We start from the raw sequence: 19,934 nt of genomic DNA, 5'->3' as shown, positions 1-19,934 counted from the left end.
TGCCTTCTTACAAGTTAGCAGCACTTATTACATCATGTGCAATAGATTGCATTCCAATCCCCATGTGTAAATTGGGTACATTATTTTAACAAATAAATGTCCCTTTTAGTCAAAGCTCATTGTTAGGGATTATGCTAAACTTAGGTTACATAATTACAAAACACTTCAATAACTTGTTAGTGAAACTGAATCTATTAAATTAAATGCATTCAGCACAAGCTTCCATTTAGTCAGACCTTAAAGCTCCAGCAGTCATAATGGTGCAGGGTAGAAGTGTTTTTTTTCCCCTCCATGATCCCAAAACCAACCCAACTACTGGGCTTTAAAAAAATGAAAACACAATGCATTGTTAACACTAAAGATCAAATGTGCTTCCATCGGCTCAATCCTTTAGACCAACTCAGAAGAATTAAGTCCATTGTGCCAACCAACTTGCACACAACTATATTCCGGCAGACTGAAGAATAACATTATGTGCTCCAAAGAAAACGATCAAGTGCAAAAGAGTGGCAATGAATGTACAGCACCTAATGCTATATATACTTAAGAGATTTAGCATATACCTGTATGGAATTATGACACAGATGTAGCTCATTTGGAACATATAGCCTTGCTAACATACCTGAGATTATCAACTCATTGACATCACATTTTGTGCTATTATTCTTTACACACAACTTTCTCAGTAAATCTCAAATTACTTTTTGAACTTTATACCAAAATTTAAATGTGGAACAGTTTTAAGTACAACCAATTGCAGTCTATTAAACTGTATCTGCCTACCATTAGGGGTGGATTTTTAAAAAAAGTGAGCCACCCAGGCTTTCTTGAAATTCAAGGGGCGTCTCTGTTTTACAGGTAGATATTTATTTATTGAATCAGGCAGAAGACATTTCTGCAGTTACAACTGTTCTGTTGTATTTTAGTTCAATAATTAAAAAAAAGTTTCTACTCTTTCCTTCTGGATCCTCTCCCTGCCCAGAAGCAATTCCCCCACTGGGGGAAAAAACCAAACTTCGTTCAATAAGCATCACCTGCTCTCAATTTACGCTGAAGCTAGACCTGGTTTTCTCTTTAAGGGGCCTGCATTTCTATCAGTGTCAAATTCCCTTTCTTTAAAATATATTTAGACAAACGTACAAGTGTAAATACAGAAGAAAAAAAACTGATTTCAGATTCTCTGCCTTTACAATAAGACTTCTTCTAGAATCTTTAAAAAAAATTCTGTAGAGGCATTCCTTCTATTGAGGCAATCTGATAACTGATGACTAGTATCTAACCAACTGAGCTTGGAGATTTCTTTCCTCTCCAACATCTACTTTAAACTGGCCATGTCTATCATAAGCCTTTGCTCTTTTTGTAAAATTCTCACAAAACCATCAGTTATCTATGTAATATTCGATTGGAAGAACAATCGTGCTCATAATAAACCAGGTCACCAGAACAGAAATCTTCCCCAGATGGTCTTATATGATAACTTGTTTTCTGATGCTTCAACTCTGATTAACATCTTTCTGCCAGCATGCAGCATAGTCAAATGAGTGGTGAAAGTGGAGCTACTAGTTGTGCTCTTTAGTGCTAGAGGATTGCCATTTAGTGCTGACTGAATTTTGGATTCCAGGTGTATGCTAATTGGCATGATACTTCCAAACATCTGTAAGGAATTTTTTGCATGCACTGTCCATAATTCAGTTAGAAATGGCACAAGTGACTCTAAATAAAACTATTTCTGGGATCCATTTATTGTTAGCTATCATCCCAGTTTTGCTTTTCGTCTTGATCAATCAATCCATTAGAAGTACGACCCATCTTCAAGCTAAGCCATTTTTGTACAAGGACTTGTAACTAGTCCCCTACCAAATTTTAAGAGTCAGTAATCATGGAATCCTCCATTCTCTGTATCATTGCAGAATTTCCAATATCTCTTGCAAAGGTAACTGGAAACAGTAGCTTCCCCTAAGATTATTTCAGAGTAGCAGTCATTTCATGAAACTGAACCTATTAAAATCAAAAGTCTATCCACGAGAGATTTATGCACAATCTATGCAAGTACAGATGCCAGAATTTCTAGATTGATTGCTTTAGTCTTTTACGTTACCTCCGAAAATCCACAATATATTTTTTCAATGGACTGATCATCCATTTTCTCAAAAATATCAATGGTAGCCACACCTCGTCAGCATCCAACATTTTTTGTAAATTTTGTCTATAAATTGTATTAGAATCAGCAATCCCTTTTCAGTATCAAAGTCAGTTACATTCAAATCCCAAAATACTTTATTTCCAATTTTAATTCTTCCTGGTAAAGCTAAAGCCATACCTTGCTTCCTCTTGGCTACTGAAGTGATCAAAGTCTACATTTCCACCTCATTTCCATTGTTCATTAGGTTCCAATGCCAAAAAGACTGGTGGGTAAGTGTAATTTGTGATCCTGCAATATTACTCAGCCAATTCACCTTAAAAGCTGCTGGGTGATTTGCCTTTGTCAAGGATTTGCTTTCTATTTTCTTTATCTTTCCACCTGAAGAGATAAAAGTCAATCCTCTGCTATCATGTTTTACAGGCAGATGTCTATCGAATCAGGCAGCAAAAAGAAATTCTGTGGGTCACAAATGTTTTGTTATACTTTAGTTCAGCACAAACATCAGTTTCCACTCTTTCCTTCTGGATCCTTTCCCTGTCCATCAGCAATTTCTCCCCTGGGGGAGGAACCCAACTTTTAAATACAAACTTCAATTCAGTCTGAAGCTAATCCTGGTTTACTCTTAAAGGGACCTGAATTTTTAACATTGTTAGTCCCTCCTTGAAACATTTCTGGTGGGGTGGCCACTCAATCAGCCTGTTAGAACCCTTCCATTACCAATTGTCACTGACAAAACTGAAACACTATCAAAAATGTTCTGTCTGAAAGAACTGAAACAATCAGTGCACTCTTGATTTTGTAAAAGTGCAAGGGCAACAACAGCTCACCTCAAAAACAGATATCTAATATTGGAATGTAAGACCTTTTCAGAGTGTATATGTTTAATCCTATAATCATGTTATATGTTTTCTGAAACAATGGTTTTTCCCATATTTACTGCGGTGTGGATGGGGTCCATTTTGGTGCTATTATTTTGACTTTCCTCAAATTCTGATTTTAATTTACCCTCAATTTCTGACAAATCTTCAACCTGCAGGATAAGATCATCACCCTACAGAATTGCAAAAAGTGTATTCCATTCCTGTAAAATCTAGATTTTGTGCATCTGCTTATATTTTACTACGATATAGTAAATGCAACGACAAAATGCATTTAGACAAAAGGCATCAAGAACACAACAGTGAATCTACTTTAACATGCTTGTCAGCTGTTTTGCAACTCTCTCATCTCCAAGAAGAGTATTGGGATTGATGGGCTTATAATAAATTAGATTTTAGAATTTAGTTATAGCATATTATTATGATATAGCTATGAATAATGTACATGTAATAATGAAGAAAGAAACTAAATTATATGGAGAAAACTTCCAAGTTATTGGGAAGTTTTTAACAAGTACATTCTTTAATATTCCTCAAAGCTGGTCTGTCACAGTAGATCTTGCTCTGCTTTCAAACACTGGCTCCTTTATGGCAACTTAGAACTTTAATTTACCTTCCAACTTGGCTTTTCTATGATGAACAATAAGTGCTTATATTTTGCTGATTGGATGTGCTCAACGGAGTACTTCAAGCTAATGGTCATGTGGCCAGTGATTGAAGTGCTCTCCAATAAGTGTAAAAGTCTTTTAAAATTTGTCACTCTGCCTTTGTGAATAACAATTTTTTAGCACCACAGATCAGCTGCTAAAGGTATGAGTAGTACTACCTCTCAAATTCTTTGAAGTTACAATTACCTCAAGTTATAACCTTCTCAAAAGTTTGCTGCCGAGAATTAGAGCTCCAGATGCATATCACATTATTGCATTCAGTGTACACTGATGTCAAAGATGTCAGATTTGGGATAAGATAAACAACATCACATCGCGTATCTTGGGAGCAAAAAAAATCAAGACATATTTAAAGTCTAGAGAAAAAACATTAATATTCAATAGCAAGATGCTATAATTATAAAGACAGGGGGCAGCTGACAGAAGTTTCCCATAAATATGAAATACTAGAAAAAAATGATATACAACTATGACAAAAGGCAAAATTTTGGTCGACAGAAAATGTGTGCAGGCTTAAATTCTAGTAAAATATAAATAGATGCATAAAATCTCGATTTTACAGCAATGGAATACACTGTTATTGCAACTCCGTAGGGTGATGATCTTATCCTGCAGATTGAAAATTTGTCAGAAATTAAGGATAATTAAAATCAATTTGAGGAAAGTCAAAATAATAGCACCAAATTGGAGCCGATGCACACCGCAGCAAATATGGAAAGAACCATTGTTTCAGAAACATAAAACACAATTATAGGATTAAGCATTAACACTCTGAAGTGATCTTTTGCATTCCAATGTCAGATATCCATATTATAACAGATGAACTGTTTATTATCTGTGCATTAATTTATGTATTTCCAAGGATAGAAAAGTGCCAAAAATAACTGAAACTTGCTTTTTTCTTACATTTCCATATTTTAAAATATTAGCAATAAAATGAAATAAAATCAACAGACATATCTCAGTAGAGACTAAAACTGTATGCAATACCCTTGGTAATGGTCACAGCAATGCCCTCTACAAGTGCAGCAAGACTTCTCTACCGTTAGCCTCAAAACAAACTATTCTACACCCCTTAAAACAAGGCCAACTTTCAATTTGTCTTCCTAATTACTTGCTTGACCTTTTTGTGATTCATGTACAAAGATATCCAGATCATGGTGCTACAGCATTCTGCAGTTTCTCTCCATTTTCATAATATTCTGACTTAAATAATCGTCATACCAAAGAGAACAACCTTCTAATGTTCCCACATTGTACTCGTTGTGAAGCCATGCTTTATATTGAAAATGACCTAATGTATTTAATTGTTGAAAACCACAGGTTGACAAAAGACAAAAATCAACAACTGCTAAGCTGGCCACCAAGAGTCAGGTGACCTCAGTTTCCACAGAGTTCTTAATTAAATGACCAGTGGTGGGGTGCCATTTCTGGAATGGACATGCTGAAACAAAACACTTGTGGAAATTTATGCTTCCTTGTCTGTTTCACCAAAACTCAAAATCCATGGAAACTTTGAATCACCATCTCCAAGCTCAATACTTAGAGTTGCAGAGAAACCAACTCTCATAAGCAGGGTGTGAAGAATCACCATGCATTCCCCATTGTGTAACAATTCCTTCTAACTTCAAATCATTTGAGTGGATAAGTGATCACATGATCAAAACTGGCTTCAAATGACAAATCTTATTATTCCAAAAACCTGGGAACAGAAGGCCCTGAGTGGACACTCTCTCTCTTTCTCTATCCATTCCGCGAGCTTGAACCTTGCCTACTGTTTGACGATCCACACAATGCAGGCACTGAGTTTTAAAATATCAACCCAGCTGCAGCTGTCTCTGGAAGAAGATAAATTGTTAAACCTTTAAACCGTCTCTACACCAAATCTGGAGGGGCAGCCCAGGCAACCTGAAACCATCTAAGTCAATCTACAAGGTCTGCATACGTTTATAACTTTTTTAGAACTCAAAAGTCCATTTAATCTATTGCCCAACTCTGCAATTACATGTATATATGTAAGCAGGAGCATTTCTATTACTTTTATTCAGATTGGGTTACCAGGTTAGGCACAATAAATGCTACCCTCTTTGCTTTTAAAAAAAACCTGTTTGTTCATGTATTCTGACTGTAAGAGAGACAATTAAAGACATTGCACTGGCAAGTATATCCTTCAAATAATGGAGAGAGTGGGGAGCCACTGCACCTGTCCTCAGCTGATCATAACCTACTCAGTCTGCCAAAGTTTTGCCACTTCACTTAACCTATCAAATCTATTTGTATCCTCTATTTGTTTACCTGCTTCTCGGTATTGCCAAAAAATTTGGTCATAATGCAGTCAATCCCTTTAGAGTGGTCAATATAGATCATAAGTAGTTGCGGCACCAGCACTGATATCATCCATGGCATTTCACTACTTGGTTTGCTAATCTGAAAATGACCTACTTATCCTGACCAGGCTTTCAGTTAGTCAATCCATTAACCACATCAATATATTATCCCAACATGAGCTCTACTGGAGCATGTTTTTACATGATGCCTTCCAGAATGCCTTCTGGAAATCCAAATATACCATTTATTGATTCTCTTTTATCTACCCTGTTTGTTAAATCCTCAAAGAACTCCAATAAATTTGTCAAATACAATTTCTTTTTCACAAAACTATGTTGACTCTGCCCAATTTTAGTTGATTTTCTGAATGCCCTGCTGCTACTTCTTTAACAATGGATTCTAGCATTTTCTGCAATAATGAACGTTATGTTTATAGTTTCCTGTCTGCCGCCTTTGTTGAATAAAGGTGTTACAGTTGTAATTTTTCAATCCACTGAAACATTTGCAGGAGAGATTTTGAAAGATTAAAACCAATATACTGATTATCTCTGAAGTTACTGCCTGTAAGGCTTAGGCTGCAGGTTATCAGGTCCAAGGGCCTGGAGTTGTTTGTCCCAATAGGTTTCCCAGACTTTTACTCTGTTCATGACTATTTTAATTTATTTCCTTAGCCTTAATTTTCATCAATCCTCTGGATTTTTTTTGTGTTCTCTCCTGCGGAGACAGGTACAAAACAGTTATTCAAAAGTATCTGCTATTTGGTTTCCCATTTTTAATTTCCAAAATCTTGCCCTTTAAAAGATCAATGCTTACGTTGGCAGTTCTCTTCCTGTTTACATACTTGTAGAAGCCTTCATTGTCTGTTTCTTGCTAGCTTTCTCATTCTCCACTGTTAATTTTTTAGCCTTTTTTTCCCCTCAATCTACCACTAATCTTTGTACAGCTCCTCTCTTTCCCCACTACTGATGCCAGAGCCCCATGAAAATTCATTTCTCCCACAACAACCTCTGAGCCACACATTCAATTCTTTGACCTTTTTTACTCTATACCAGTTTACTCATGGCTCAGGTAGCAATGATGTATCGCTGATGGCAGCTTCACAATGAGACAGCCAATGACCCAGGACAGCCAGAGAGATCCACGGTGCAACAACCAAAGAGGAAAGAGTCGAATTAGACTCCTTCAAAAAGACTGCCACCCTTGATTTGACATGAATGCCCAAGCCGTCAGGAGGTACGTCAACAACAGATTGAATCAGCAGCACTCAAGACAGCACCGATCACCCAAGCACAACGCAATGCATCCACACTCAAGACCAACCACAACATTATCAAACCAGCAGAGGGGCCATCATCATACTGAACAGAACGGATTACTGCAATGAGGTGTACTGACAACTGAACAACAAGGAACACTACAGACAGTTACCCACAGATCCAAAGAACAACCCGTCAATTCAGACTGATCAAGACCTTTGATCTGGATCTTCAGAGCACCCTCCCTACTCTCATCCCACATACCCACCACGTTGGAAATCTCTACTGCCTCCTGAAGATACACAAGGCAAACACATCCAGCTGTCCCATCATATTGGGCAATGGGACCCTGTGTGAGAATGACTCTGGCTACATCAAGGGAATCCTGAAATCCATTGTACAAAGAGCCCCCAGCTTTTGTTGCGGCACTGTGGACTTCCTACAGAAACTCAGCACACATGGAGCTGTTGAACCAGGAGCACTCCTTATCACAATGGATGTGTTGGCACACTACACTAGCATCTCCCGAGACGATGACATTGCTGCAACTGCCTCAGTACTCAACGTCGACAACAGTCTCCAGATGTAATTTTACAACTCATCTGCTTCATCCCGGACCACAATGTCTTCAACTTCAACAACCAGTTCTTCATCCAGGCACATGAAACAGCCACAGGGGTCAAATTCACACCTCAATATACCAACATCTTCATGCAAAGGTTTGAACAAGACCCCTTCACCGCACAGGACCTTCAACCGATGCTATATACTAGATACATCGGTGACATTTTCTTCCTATGGACTCATGGTGAACAATCACTGAAGCAACTATATGATGACATCAACAAGTTCCAACTCACCATGGACTACTCTCCAGAATCAGTTGCATTCTTGGACACATGCATCTCCACTAAGGACAGCCACCTCAGCACTTCACTTACCACAAGCCCACGGATAACCTCACGATGCTCCACTACTCCAGCTTCCACCCTAAGCACGTTAAATAAGCCATTCCCTATGGACAAGCCCTCCGTATACACAGGATCTGCTCAAATGAGGAGGGTTGCAACAGACACCTCCAGATGCTGAAAGATGCCCTCATAAGAGCAGGATATGGCACTCGACTCATCAATCGACGGTCCTGACATGCCATAGCGGAAAACCACACTGACCTCCTCAGAAGACAAACACAGGACATGGCGGACAGAGCACCCTTTGTTGTCCAGTACTTCCCCAGAGCGGAGAAGCTACAACGTCTTCTCCAGAGCCTACTCATGTCATTGATGAAGATGAACATCTTGCCAAGGCCATCCCCACACCCCCACTTCTTGCCTTCAAACAATCGCACAACTTCAAACAGAACATTGTCCACAGCAAACTGTCCAGTCTTCAGGAGAACAGTGACCACGACACAACCTGCCACAGCAACCTCTGCAAAACATGCCAGATCATCGACATGGATGCCATCATCTCACGTGAGAACACCATCCATCAGGTACACAGTACATACACTTGCAATTCAGCCAACGTTGTCTACCTGATATGCTGCAGGAAAGGATGTTCTGAGGCACAGTACATTGGGGAGACCATGCAGATGCTACGACAACGGATGAACGAACACCACTCGACAATCACCAGGCAGGAGTGTTCTCTTCCTGTTGGGGGAACACTTAAGCGGTCACAGGCATTCGGCCTCTGATCGTCGGGTAAGCGTTCTCCAAGGTGGCCTTCATGACACATAACAGCTCAGAGTCGCTGAGCAAAGACTGATAGCCAAGTTCCGCACAGGAGGACGGCCTCAACCAGGATCTTGGGTTCACATCACATTATCTGTAACCCCCAAGACTTGCCTGCGTTTGCAAAATTTCACCAACTGTCCTGTCTGGAGACAATACACATCTCTTTAATCTGTGCTTAACTTTCTCTCCACTCACACTGTCTGTACAAAGAACAAAGAACAAAAACAGCCCGGGAAACAGGCCCTTCGGCCCAACGAGCCCGCGCCACCATCTCAACACCACCAGTCCCCCTCTCCACCCACGACCCTTGTCTAATGTTTTATGGCCATCCAGATTGAGGGAAACTGATTTAGGGACAATTTATTACTGCCAATCAGCCTAACAGCACATCTTTGGGGTGAGAGAGGAAACCTGAGCACCCGGAGAACACCCACGCAAGCACGGGGAGAATGCGCAAACTCCCACAGACACTGGCCCAAATCCATGTGTCTGCACAGCAATCAGTGATAGTCACTGAGCTGTCGTCTTGCCCAGTATCTGGTCCATTTTAGGCACACACTAACGACATGAAGCACTAGGCCAATCTCGAACAACCAAGAGCAGCCCGAGTACGACCCATCGCGTGTATGCCCCTCGTTGGACACAAGGCGGACCGACTTAAAACCTGTGAATGGAAAAAAAACATTATTGTACCATATCCATTTACCTTACCAGGGACGCTCCAATGCTAATGACCCTCATTTAAAACAATCTCCTATATCCACCCATCTCCAACCCACTCATGTGCCTGTCCAAGTTACTCTTAAACAACACTAGCGTGCTTGCCTCCACCACCTTACTTGGCAGAGCATTCCATACCCCCACTACCCTCTCTGTGTGAAAAACCTCCCTCTAATATCTGTGTTGTACCTCTCCCCCCTCACCTTAAGTCCATGGCCCCTTGTCCTATGTGTCTCTATCATAGGAAATAGCTTACCTCTGTTTACTCTATCTATACCCTTCATAATCTTTATATACCTCTATTAGATCCCCCCTCAGTCGCCATCTTTCAAGGAAAAAGGGGCCCAATTTGTTCAATCTTTCCTCATACCCCAGTCCTTCCATACCAGGCAACATCCTGGTAAACCTCCTCTGAACTCTCTCCAGAGTCTCCACGTCCTTCCGGTAGTAAGGCGACCAGAACTGGACGCAGTCCTCTAAATGTGGCCTAACCAACGTTCTGTACAACTGCAACATTAGACTCCAGCTCTTATATTCTATACCCCTTCCTATAAAGGCTAACATACCATAGGCTTTCTTCACCACACTCTCCACTTGCACTGCCACCTTCAAAGACTTGTGCACTTGTACCCCCAGGTCTTGCTGCGATTCTATACTCCTTACGGGCTTACCCTTTATCATATAACTCCTCCCTACATTATTCTGGCCAAAATGCATCACCTCACATTTATCCAGATTAAACTCCATTTGCCATGTATCTGCCCAATCAACCAGCCTATCAATATCCCGTTGTATTGCCAGACACTGCTCCTCACTGCCCGCCAATCCAGCCATCTTGGTGTCATCAGCAAACTTGCTGATCACACCACCTACTCCCTCTTCCAAATCATTTATATACACTACAAAAAGAGGTCCCAGTTCTGAGCCCTGCGGCACACCACTAGTGACAGACCTCCAGCTAGAAAAGGACCCCTCCACTACTACTCTCTGACTCCTCTTTGCAAGCCAGTTCTCTACCCATCTAGATACCTGGCCACGTATCCCATGAGCTTTAATCTTCTCTACCAACCTACCATGAGGGACTTTGTCAAACGCCTTACTGAAATCCATATAGACGACATCAACGGCTCGTCCTTCGTCAACCGTTTTTGTCACCTCCTCAAAGAATTCTACCAGATTTGTAAGGCAAGACTTACCTTTAAGACTTGATTACCTGTCAAGATTCGCATTCCAACCAATATTTTGTAAATTGAGTTTGTGTCTTTATATGCCCTGTTTGTGAACAGAATTCCCACTTATCTGACGAAGGAGCAGCGCTTCGAAAGCTAGTGGATCTTGCTACCAAATAAACCTTTGGACTTCAACCTGATGTTGTGAGACTTCTTTCTCGGATATTAATCCAGAGATTACCATCTTTGCTGTTCTGTCTTCTAATTTAGCTCCTAGCTGTTCATACTCTTAACAGTACATCTTTCTTTGTTCTACCTATGCCACTGGTACCCTGCTGGACCAGAAACAACTGATCATTCCTCTCCCATTCCTGATTTGATTTATTTTCACTGTGTGTTAATACTTGTTTCTTGTGCGCTATACAGACAAAACATACCATTCACAGAAAAGGAAACTAGAGAGTGCAGAATGTAGTGTTACATCCTTTCCAGCCCCAAGGAGATGTTCTTAAGCCTGGCACTGTACAAGCAACACAGCCTTTAGGACTGCATTCCTCCTAATCGTAATGCCCCCCACCATTACTACATTTCCTTTTATTCCATTCTCCCCACTCAACTGGCCTCTAATGCGATGGTGCTGTGGTCAATTTGCTCATCCTCTTTGCACTGCTCACTCTCTTTCACAAAAAGTGGAAGAACAGCAACAGTTGGGACTGATGTTTCTCCATTGCTACTTCTGCATCCCCATAACTGCCTCACTTGCAATCACATCCTTCCATTCCTGACCACAGATCAAAACCCTAAAAGGTTGTCTCCTGGAACAAGTGTGCAGGTCCCCTCCCTGATGCATTGCACAGTAAGATTCCAGCTGATCAGCTCCTCGAGCTGCAGACATTTACCGCAGGGCAGCATGGTAGCACAGTGGTTGGCACTACTGCTTCACAGCTCCAGGAACCTGGGTTCAATTCCCATCTTGGGTCACTGTTTGTGTGGAGTTTGCACATTCCCCTCATGTCTGCTTGGGTTTCCTCTGGGGGCTCCGGTTTCCTCCCACAGTCCAAAGATGTGCAGGTTAGGTTGATTGGCCATGCCCTGAGATGCCTGGGTTAGAGGGATTAGCGGGTAAATGTGTAGGGATATGGGGGTAGGGCTGGGTGGAATTGTGGTCGGTGCAGACTTGATGGGTCAGACGGCCTCTTTCCGCACCGTAGGGTATCTGTGATTCTATGTGGTTTCCACATGGATCATGTGGGAGCTGTTGGGCACTCATGTTTCAGCCAAAACATATCACATGCCCTGCCAACTTGATATGCTTTATTTAATTGTTGTGATTTTTTAAACTTAAAACCCGATTATTAGTTATATCAATTAGTTAACCAGTTAAGCCACATATTTACTACAAATATTTGTACCTCCCAGTAGCAGTGTAAACGCCTACTCCCATTTAGGGAGGAAGAAAACCCCTCAAACTCACCAACTTGTTCACCCAATTAATGCCTTGGGATTTTTAGCTCAAATCTTTATATTTCAATTTAACTCACTCCACTTTGACTCTGTCTTGTGACTTCACTTTATTTCCAAGACAGCCCAATCCCACCTAGTTGATGTTAAAATTATGTTTTCTCCTCTAAATCAAACAAACTATGGATTATATCCTCTGAGGGAGCATACCCTAATTACAAAAGAAAATTGCCTTGGTTTCCAAAATTTAAAGAATGCATCTTTCAATTTTCACCATTTGACTGCATAAAAAAATCAGAGCAAGCTTCTTAGGATCCACCTCAAAAGAAAAATTGAAATAGTAAAGAGAATCCCATTTCCCCATCTATCAATTGTCCTTTCATTCTTCATTCCTACATATAGCTATGGCTCAAAAGATCACAGCTTTCACAATTGCTCCCCAAGTTCAGCCACTTAAGCATCTATAAAATAATGTTTCCAAAGACTGAACTGAAGATTAAAATGTAGCCCATAGGCAAGTGTTAATATATAGAAGCACTGCAAACCTCTCAGTACTAATCAGTACGGAGAAGTTACAGCAAAACTCAAGCCTTTACTGTTATCCTATGGCAATTTAGGAAATAATGTGCCATGTCTTTTTTTAAGCCTACCAATCTGTTTTCAGGTTATAGATCAAACATACAATTGTTTGAATTCTCCAATTTGATCAAGAGCTCTTATACAGGAAATAAAACAAATCTACGAATGTGGACTTTTAAAAAAAAAACAGCCTCTGCCTTTATACAGAAGTCAAAAAAAAAACATTATTCTGAGTACTAGTATTTGTTGCACTGGAGATTTCATGACAAGATCTGCACCTGTGCAGCGGAAGTAAATGGAATATGATATTAAATCCAAAAATCAAATAGTTACCTTCAAACATCAAATCGAAATGCTATATATGGAGCAGTTAACATTAATTGAAACCTATTATCTCAAAGTAAGTGCCACAGATGCCTGTCAATTAGAAATCATGTGAGAATTTACAAAAGTGAACAAACAGAACCTGCCAAACTTACTCTGAGAAGAGGCCAACATCAGCACAAAAGTGATCTTTATTAAGCTTCATCTGCAGCTGTCTTCTATTAAATAAGCCATAGAGTGAAACAAGTCACTAAGTCACCCAGGCTCCAACAAAACAATTCAAGAGATTTTGCTTTAAAAGTTTTTCCTTGTGACTGGCATATATCAGCTTACTTCAGTGCTAGCATTCACACCCAAGTCAGTATTGATTCAAGTTCCACTATGAATTTGAGCAGATAGTCTAGACTGACGTTTCAGTGCAATTCAGATGCCAGGTGCCGTTATTCAGAGATGGTAAACCAAAACCCAGTACACTGTTCCTTCTTCCGACATCCTGCCCTACATTAATGCTTTGACCACCAACGAAAATAAATCAACTATCAATTATCTTACTGCAATTTGTGGGCTTTTGCTGCATGCAAATATTTGCAGTAAAGCATTTTTTACTGCAAATTTTCACCCTCTCCTTTGTATCCATGAGGACAATCAACCTCGGATATTGCATTAAAGAATTAGATACTTAAGTTTTGAAATAGGGTTTTTAACTCTCAATCCTCCAACGCAGGAAAAAAAAGGTACAACCACTGTGTCTACCTGGCATAAGATCAGAATAGAAATTCAAAGATGTGGAAAATTTGTTAAAAGTTATTTCAAGTGTCTCCCAATAAATGCAGTTTGTAAGCAAGTCCTAGTTACTAATAACAAATGAATTTTTAAAAAAAATACCAAAAAGGTAATCCTCAGGGATCAATAATTCAGGGTTGGATTTAATGATTCACATAATTTGATCAAGATCCAAGCAGCAGATAAATTTTATCAGTATATGATTAATCCTTTTCCTATCCTATTTATCTAATCAAAGAAAGCATATCAGATTTCATGGGATATTCAGCTTAACTGTGGCAGAACTGGAATGATATACAAAAAAAGCAGAACAATCAACCGTGAAATCACAGCATTAAAACATTACAGTATTTTAAATTTTGTTCTAAAGCTGTGGGAAACAGAATGGGCAAATGGAAGATTGAGGCAATGACAAGGAAGCAAGCAGTGACAAAAGAGCAAGCAAGAGCAGCAATTTCCAATCAGCTGGCCATTATTATACTTTTACTTTCAGTTCAGAACTATTCAATTAATTCTTCAGAAACAATGCCATGAATTAATGACATGGCACATTCGTTCTGCCAAAGTACCTTCCATCCTGCCACCATTAGGAAAATCATCGCAATTATTTACAGATAACAAATTTTCTTCCCTGCCCATTTAAAACCAATGCCACACATCTATTTTATAATAAATATTCAAGCTATCACCTGCAAAAATTATAGAATTTGATTTACCTACTCATCTAATACATTGAAAGCTACTTAGCATTATGCTCCCATTCATTGTATTAAAATAATTCCAACTCATGCTAAGCAATAGCATAGGAAATCTGATGGTAAAATTTGCTAATTTTCTGGTACAATAGCAATCAGCCCACCCCATTGATCTTCCTAAGGTTACTGGATACACAGAAGAACAGCCTCGCTTTTAAGATACTCAATATAAATTTTACCTGACTAAAGCTTTTGAAAATAATTTTGAGCAACTGACAAGAACATCTGTGCTAAATATTTCATCATTAGTTATTGATTCATCTTATCTATAAAATACATATGTGGCAGAATTAAAAATCAGTTAGGATAAATGATCACAGTCAAGCCTAGGCTTTTGAGAAATGCATCAAACAAACCTTTCATTAAAGTATTAAAATATAATAAAATCAAAATTCAATGCAGCCACTGATTTTTCCATTTGAAAAAGAGGTAACCAGATGTTGGAAATTGGGCAAGTCTAATTCAATTTTCAGATGGGACTGTACATGGACACGGAGAATGCATGTATATTTGCGGTTAAATTGACATCCTACACAAATTTTGTTGCATTTTTCAGGTAGATATTGTTGAATTGCACACTTGGCATCTTCTGCCTTGGCAATAAGCAGCTTGAGCAGCTGTCCCTTAAGTGAGCACTTATGGTCTCTCACTGAAGAGGTCCAAAATCATTTACTGGGTCGGGAAGAACAGGAACACGGCTAACTTTTGCTGTGTTGAGATTAGGACCACACTTCATAAGGCCTGTCCTGCTGATCAGCCAATTTGCCATCCTCACAACCAGTGAATTGCAGCAGGGTGCTCAGCTTGCATTCAAATTAGTTCTGAATCCAAAAATGGCATTTGTCTTCAAATAGTTGGCTAGCTCTGAGCAAGCAGTATAACAGCTCTGCCAAATTCAGAGCTGTTTCAAACCGTTTCTACAAAGCTGAATTCACAGGGTCCAGTTGCTTCCTTTTTAAATAAAGGCATGTGCTGTTATTTGTCAATCTAGGGGAACTAACCTATATCTAACCTAGGGGCAGCACAGTGGTTAGCACTGCTGCCTCACAGTGCCAGGGACCTGGGTTCAATTCCAGTTTTGGATCTCCGTCTGTGCAGAATTTACACATTCTCCCAACATCTGTATGGGGTTCCTCCAAGGGCTCCGGTTTCCTCCCCCATGGTTGATTGGCCTTGCTTAAATTGCCCTTTAGTGTCAGGCGGACTAGCAGGATAAACAGATGGAATTCCAGGGATAGGACCTGCTGTTGGTGCAGGCATGATAGGCCAAATGACCACCTTCTGCACTGTAGGGATTGTATGATTCTATCTCAATTAACTATGGAACACAAACAATAATTCAATAGTCCCCCATAGTTCCCTGAGAATTCTGAGGCACATGTCCATAGTAATACCATGCGCATCCTTGCCCAAACCATTTTCACAAATGCTTCTAATGAAGAAACTTTAAAGTTACATACTCATCTTGTAACACTGCAATTAAAACCAACAATGACTTGCTTTTAAACAGAATTCTTACTGTTTAAAGTGTGCCAACCTGCTTCATTGGAATGTTATCAAATAAAAATCTGACACTGAGCAAAAGGAAATATTAGGCCAGACGACCACAGTTTGGTCAAAGAGACAGATTCAAAAACATCAACAAAAAAGACAAAAAGAGGGAAGGAGGACGAAAATTTTATGGAGAGAATTCTAAAGTTCAAGGCCTTGGCCTTGGAAGCACAAACATCAAAATGGGATTAGTCAGGGTGCTCAATAGGTCAGAATTGGAGCAGTGTAGATGAGGTGAGACTGCGGAGGAATTTGAAACAGAAGATTTGTATTTTAAAATCAAGGCATTGCTTAACCTCGAGTCAACGTAAGTCAGCATACAAAAGCAATGATGGTTGACTGGCACTTCGCGCACCCTAGGGCATAGGCAGAGTTTTCTGGGTGATCGCCTGTTTACTGATAGTAGAAAATGGGAGGACAGCTAGAACTGTCAACAACTGAACAATTAAAATCAAAGTTGCGCAACAAGACAGAACGGGAACATTACAGATATATTGAAAGCTTATAGATCTGCAGCTGCTTGGATAGGAAGGAAGAAACAAGGCCATGGACGGTTTCAAACTAAGGATGAAAACGTTACAATTGAGGTGTAGTTAGACAGGAAGCACAGGATGATGGATGGATGAGACTTGATACAAGATATGGGCTGCAGAATTTGGATGAACACATTTAGGCTGGGGCAGGGTGGAGGGGTGATGGAAGGAAGGCTGGGTGGAATACTTAAATCTGGAGGTTAAACAAGGCACAGGCAATGTTTTCAGCAGCAGATGGGCTGAAGCAGAATTTAAGTCAGACTATGTTAGAGGTAAAAAAGTAAGCAACCTTGGTGGTGGATCACATACCAAGTCAGAAACTCGTCCTTGGATCAAATGCAACGTTATGAATGGTAGGGTTCAGTTGCCAGGGATGGAAATGGTAGTCAGGAAAGGAATTTGTGGCAGGGGACCAAAGACACAGGTCACAATCTAATGGTCCTGTTGACCATGGGTGCAAATCCCAAAATGGCCACTAAATCTGGCAAGAGGCCAAAAACAGGACTTGTACCAGCAAGATCTTAGATTGGGATCTTCCTGCCTCCCACCCACTCCCTCCAGTGAAAACTAGTAAAGATGACCATACTTGGGGTGCACAGGTAAGTTTAGCCCCCAGTTGAGGGACATCCTGGACATTACCCTCTGGCAGTGTCCCTTGGCACCACCCCAGGAGGCCCTACCAGGCTGACCTCTAGGAAGCTCCAGTGCAAGAGTTCCCCTTGTCCATGGTGCAGGGAGGTGGGGGAGGGTGGGGGGAGGAGAGAGAGAAGCAAAGCTCTAGGAGAGTCAATCCTGAGACAGCATTGGCAGAGTAGGAATGATGATGAAAAAGAATTGGGGCTTGTCAGGGTAGTATACCAGAATGTGGAGAAGAGAAAGGAGGCATGATTACAGGAGACTTAAAATAAGAAAAAGTGGTTAGAAAGGGGAAATAAGTGACTGATTCAGGACCACAGTGGTAGCCAAAACAGAGATAAATGGACAGAGGAAAACTAAGGTACATTGTCCAAACGTACATGGTTAAATACTTGATCAAAATAACTATACTTTGAAATACTCAGGCAATAGGGAGGCAACAACAAATAAGAAAAATCTAGATTTGAAGTCAGGAATCAGAAAGTTTAGTAAGACTGGGCGAAACTTGCAATGAATTTGTGCAGCAGGTACGTGCATTGAGGTGGGCATTTTCAATAACTTTAAATTTTCTATGGGTGTATGGAAACGGCTGTCACTGGTGCCTAGACTCCCACATGAAAAGACAGCCATTAGTATCTGAGGGTGGATTGATTCCCTGGGAATGCTGATGAATCTAATAATAATGAAGTATAATGTCTCCAACTGTCAAACTGAAAATGAAAAATAATTTGTGAAAGTATGATTTATTCTTTAGCAGTCATTGCCAGCAAATTAAAAGTCTCTGTTCCTCCAGCCACTACTAAGATAAGGTACTTGGGGTAGTTTGCCAGTCCAAGACGATAGAGTACAGCCATCAGAGACACTCTTCCACCTAACCTTCACTAGATGAATAGTAAGTGATACCCTGCCAAAATTGACAGAACAGCAGAATGAAGCAATATTGATGTTAATGTTTTCAGTCCTTCTGATTGATTCAGAAATGAATCTGGTTTAACAGTTCTCACCAATGCTGTGAAATCTCACGTCTCCATGATCTTAAAATAAACCCCAGTTCTGTCAGAGACCTCGAATGCAGCCCAAGCACTAGGATAGATGAGCAACATCTTTACAAATGGTTGTTATTATTCGTCATTTTCAATTGTTCTGACATCTAATAACTGCTATTATCCATTATCTTTTCTCTAATTTAGCCATCTTAATTCTACTTTTATCCTCAACTCCTTTTTACGCTTATCCCAACGGCTCAAAACATTTAAATACTGGAGTTTTTTTTTCTAGGAACATGCTTTTACCCATTTTAGCTTTACTTTCTTTTATTCCTTGAGAAGTTCAAAACAAAGTATCTTGCCTTTCAAAAGATTTTTTACTTCATCAAATGTATCCTCTCCAAATGTTTCCTCATTGAGGAAGTTGAGCCTTCATAAAATTAGATGGGCAATTCTTCTTAACCTAGTTTAGTTCAACACTCAATTTTTCAAATCATTATGATAAATTTACCAAATCTTTAAGATTGTCTATCCAACCAGTCGGCGGGCTGTTTTACACGCTCCTAATTTTCTTCTCCCAGAAGTAGAGATATAAACAGAAATATTTTAAAAAGTCAAAGAACTGAATATTATGTCTGCATATTTTTAAATGCCTCCCATCTGTACATTACCACCAAAATGGCAGAAACGCTTGCAATACAAGGAGTCCCAAACATACTTTTAAGATGGAAGCAAAGGGTTTGCTTATCACTTACCTGATAATACAATTTAATATGATGCACCAAACTGGATAAATTTTGAATTCGGAGTGCCATATCATTGTTTACTTGCTTGTTCAGCCTTTGATTTACTGATTTAGGGTTGCTGAAAAACAAGTAGCCAGAAAATTGTGGTTAAATATTCTGTTTAGAAGACAAAAAGCACTGGTAATACATAGCCATGTAATCAATGTAGCAGACATTTCTTATTTACTCCTTATAACATTATGTTTTTGTTATCATATTTCGTGGCTAGGTTTCAACAGAAGCAAATCAGGACTGAAATAGAAAACATACAAATTTTAAAAACCTAAAAGCAGTTAGAAGACCGCCAATACAAAATTACTAAGGATACTTGGAAATAACTACCCTGAAGTAAAATTTGGAAAATCAGATAACCCAAAATGCTTAACAGAAGAATAATTGTTCCTACCAACTGAAAGTTCTAAAATGCAAAATATAATGATTTTAAATAAAATAAAAAGATGAATGATTACTAATTTTACTGTATAAAAAGAAAAAGCACATGGGATGCCCCATGATAGTCAAGCAGACATTGCTCATTTTATGTTCTTGCCAAAGTTTAAAATGCTGCCCTATATCCTTTCAAAATCTTTGAGCAACCAAATTATTCATTGATAAGAGACAAAAATATTGATTATGAGAG

The 19,934-nt window shown here is 39.6% G+C and overlaps 1 protein-coding gene across 14 annotated transcripts in view; it reads right to left on the bottom strand.

Annotated features, from left to right (window-relative positions):
• ccdc88ab (coiled-coil and HOOK domain protein 88ab) overlaps nucleotides 1–19,934 on the bottom strand; it is a 244,703-nt gene that overhangs the window by 211,117 nt on the left and 13,652 nt on the right. For all 14 annotated transcript variants that reach the window (XM_080200420.1, XM_080200417.1, XM_080200421.1 and 11 more), the window contains exon 3: nucleotides 19,265–19,373. In XM_080200420.1, coding sequence (XP_080056546.1) covers nucleotides 19,265–19,373 — 109 coding nt within the window. The remainder of the gene's footprint in view (nucleotides 1–19,264; nucleotides 19,374–19,934) is intronic.

The sequence above is a fragment of the Carcharhinus amblyrhynchos genome, chromosome 12 (genome assembly GCF_965287045.1).
Source record: "Carcharhinus amblyrhynchos chromosome 12, sCarAmb.v2.hapA, whole genome shotgun sequence".
Classification (NCBI taxonomy): domain Eukaryota; kingdom Metazoa; phylum Chordata; class Chondrichthyes; order Carcharhiniformes; family Carcharhinidae; genus Carcharhinus; species Carcharhinus amblyrhynchos.
This window is presented reverse-complemented; position numbering and strand designations above follow the sequence as displayed.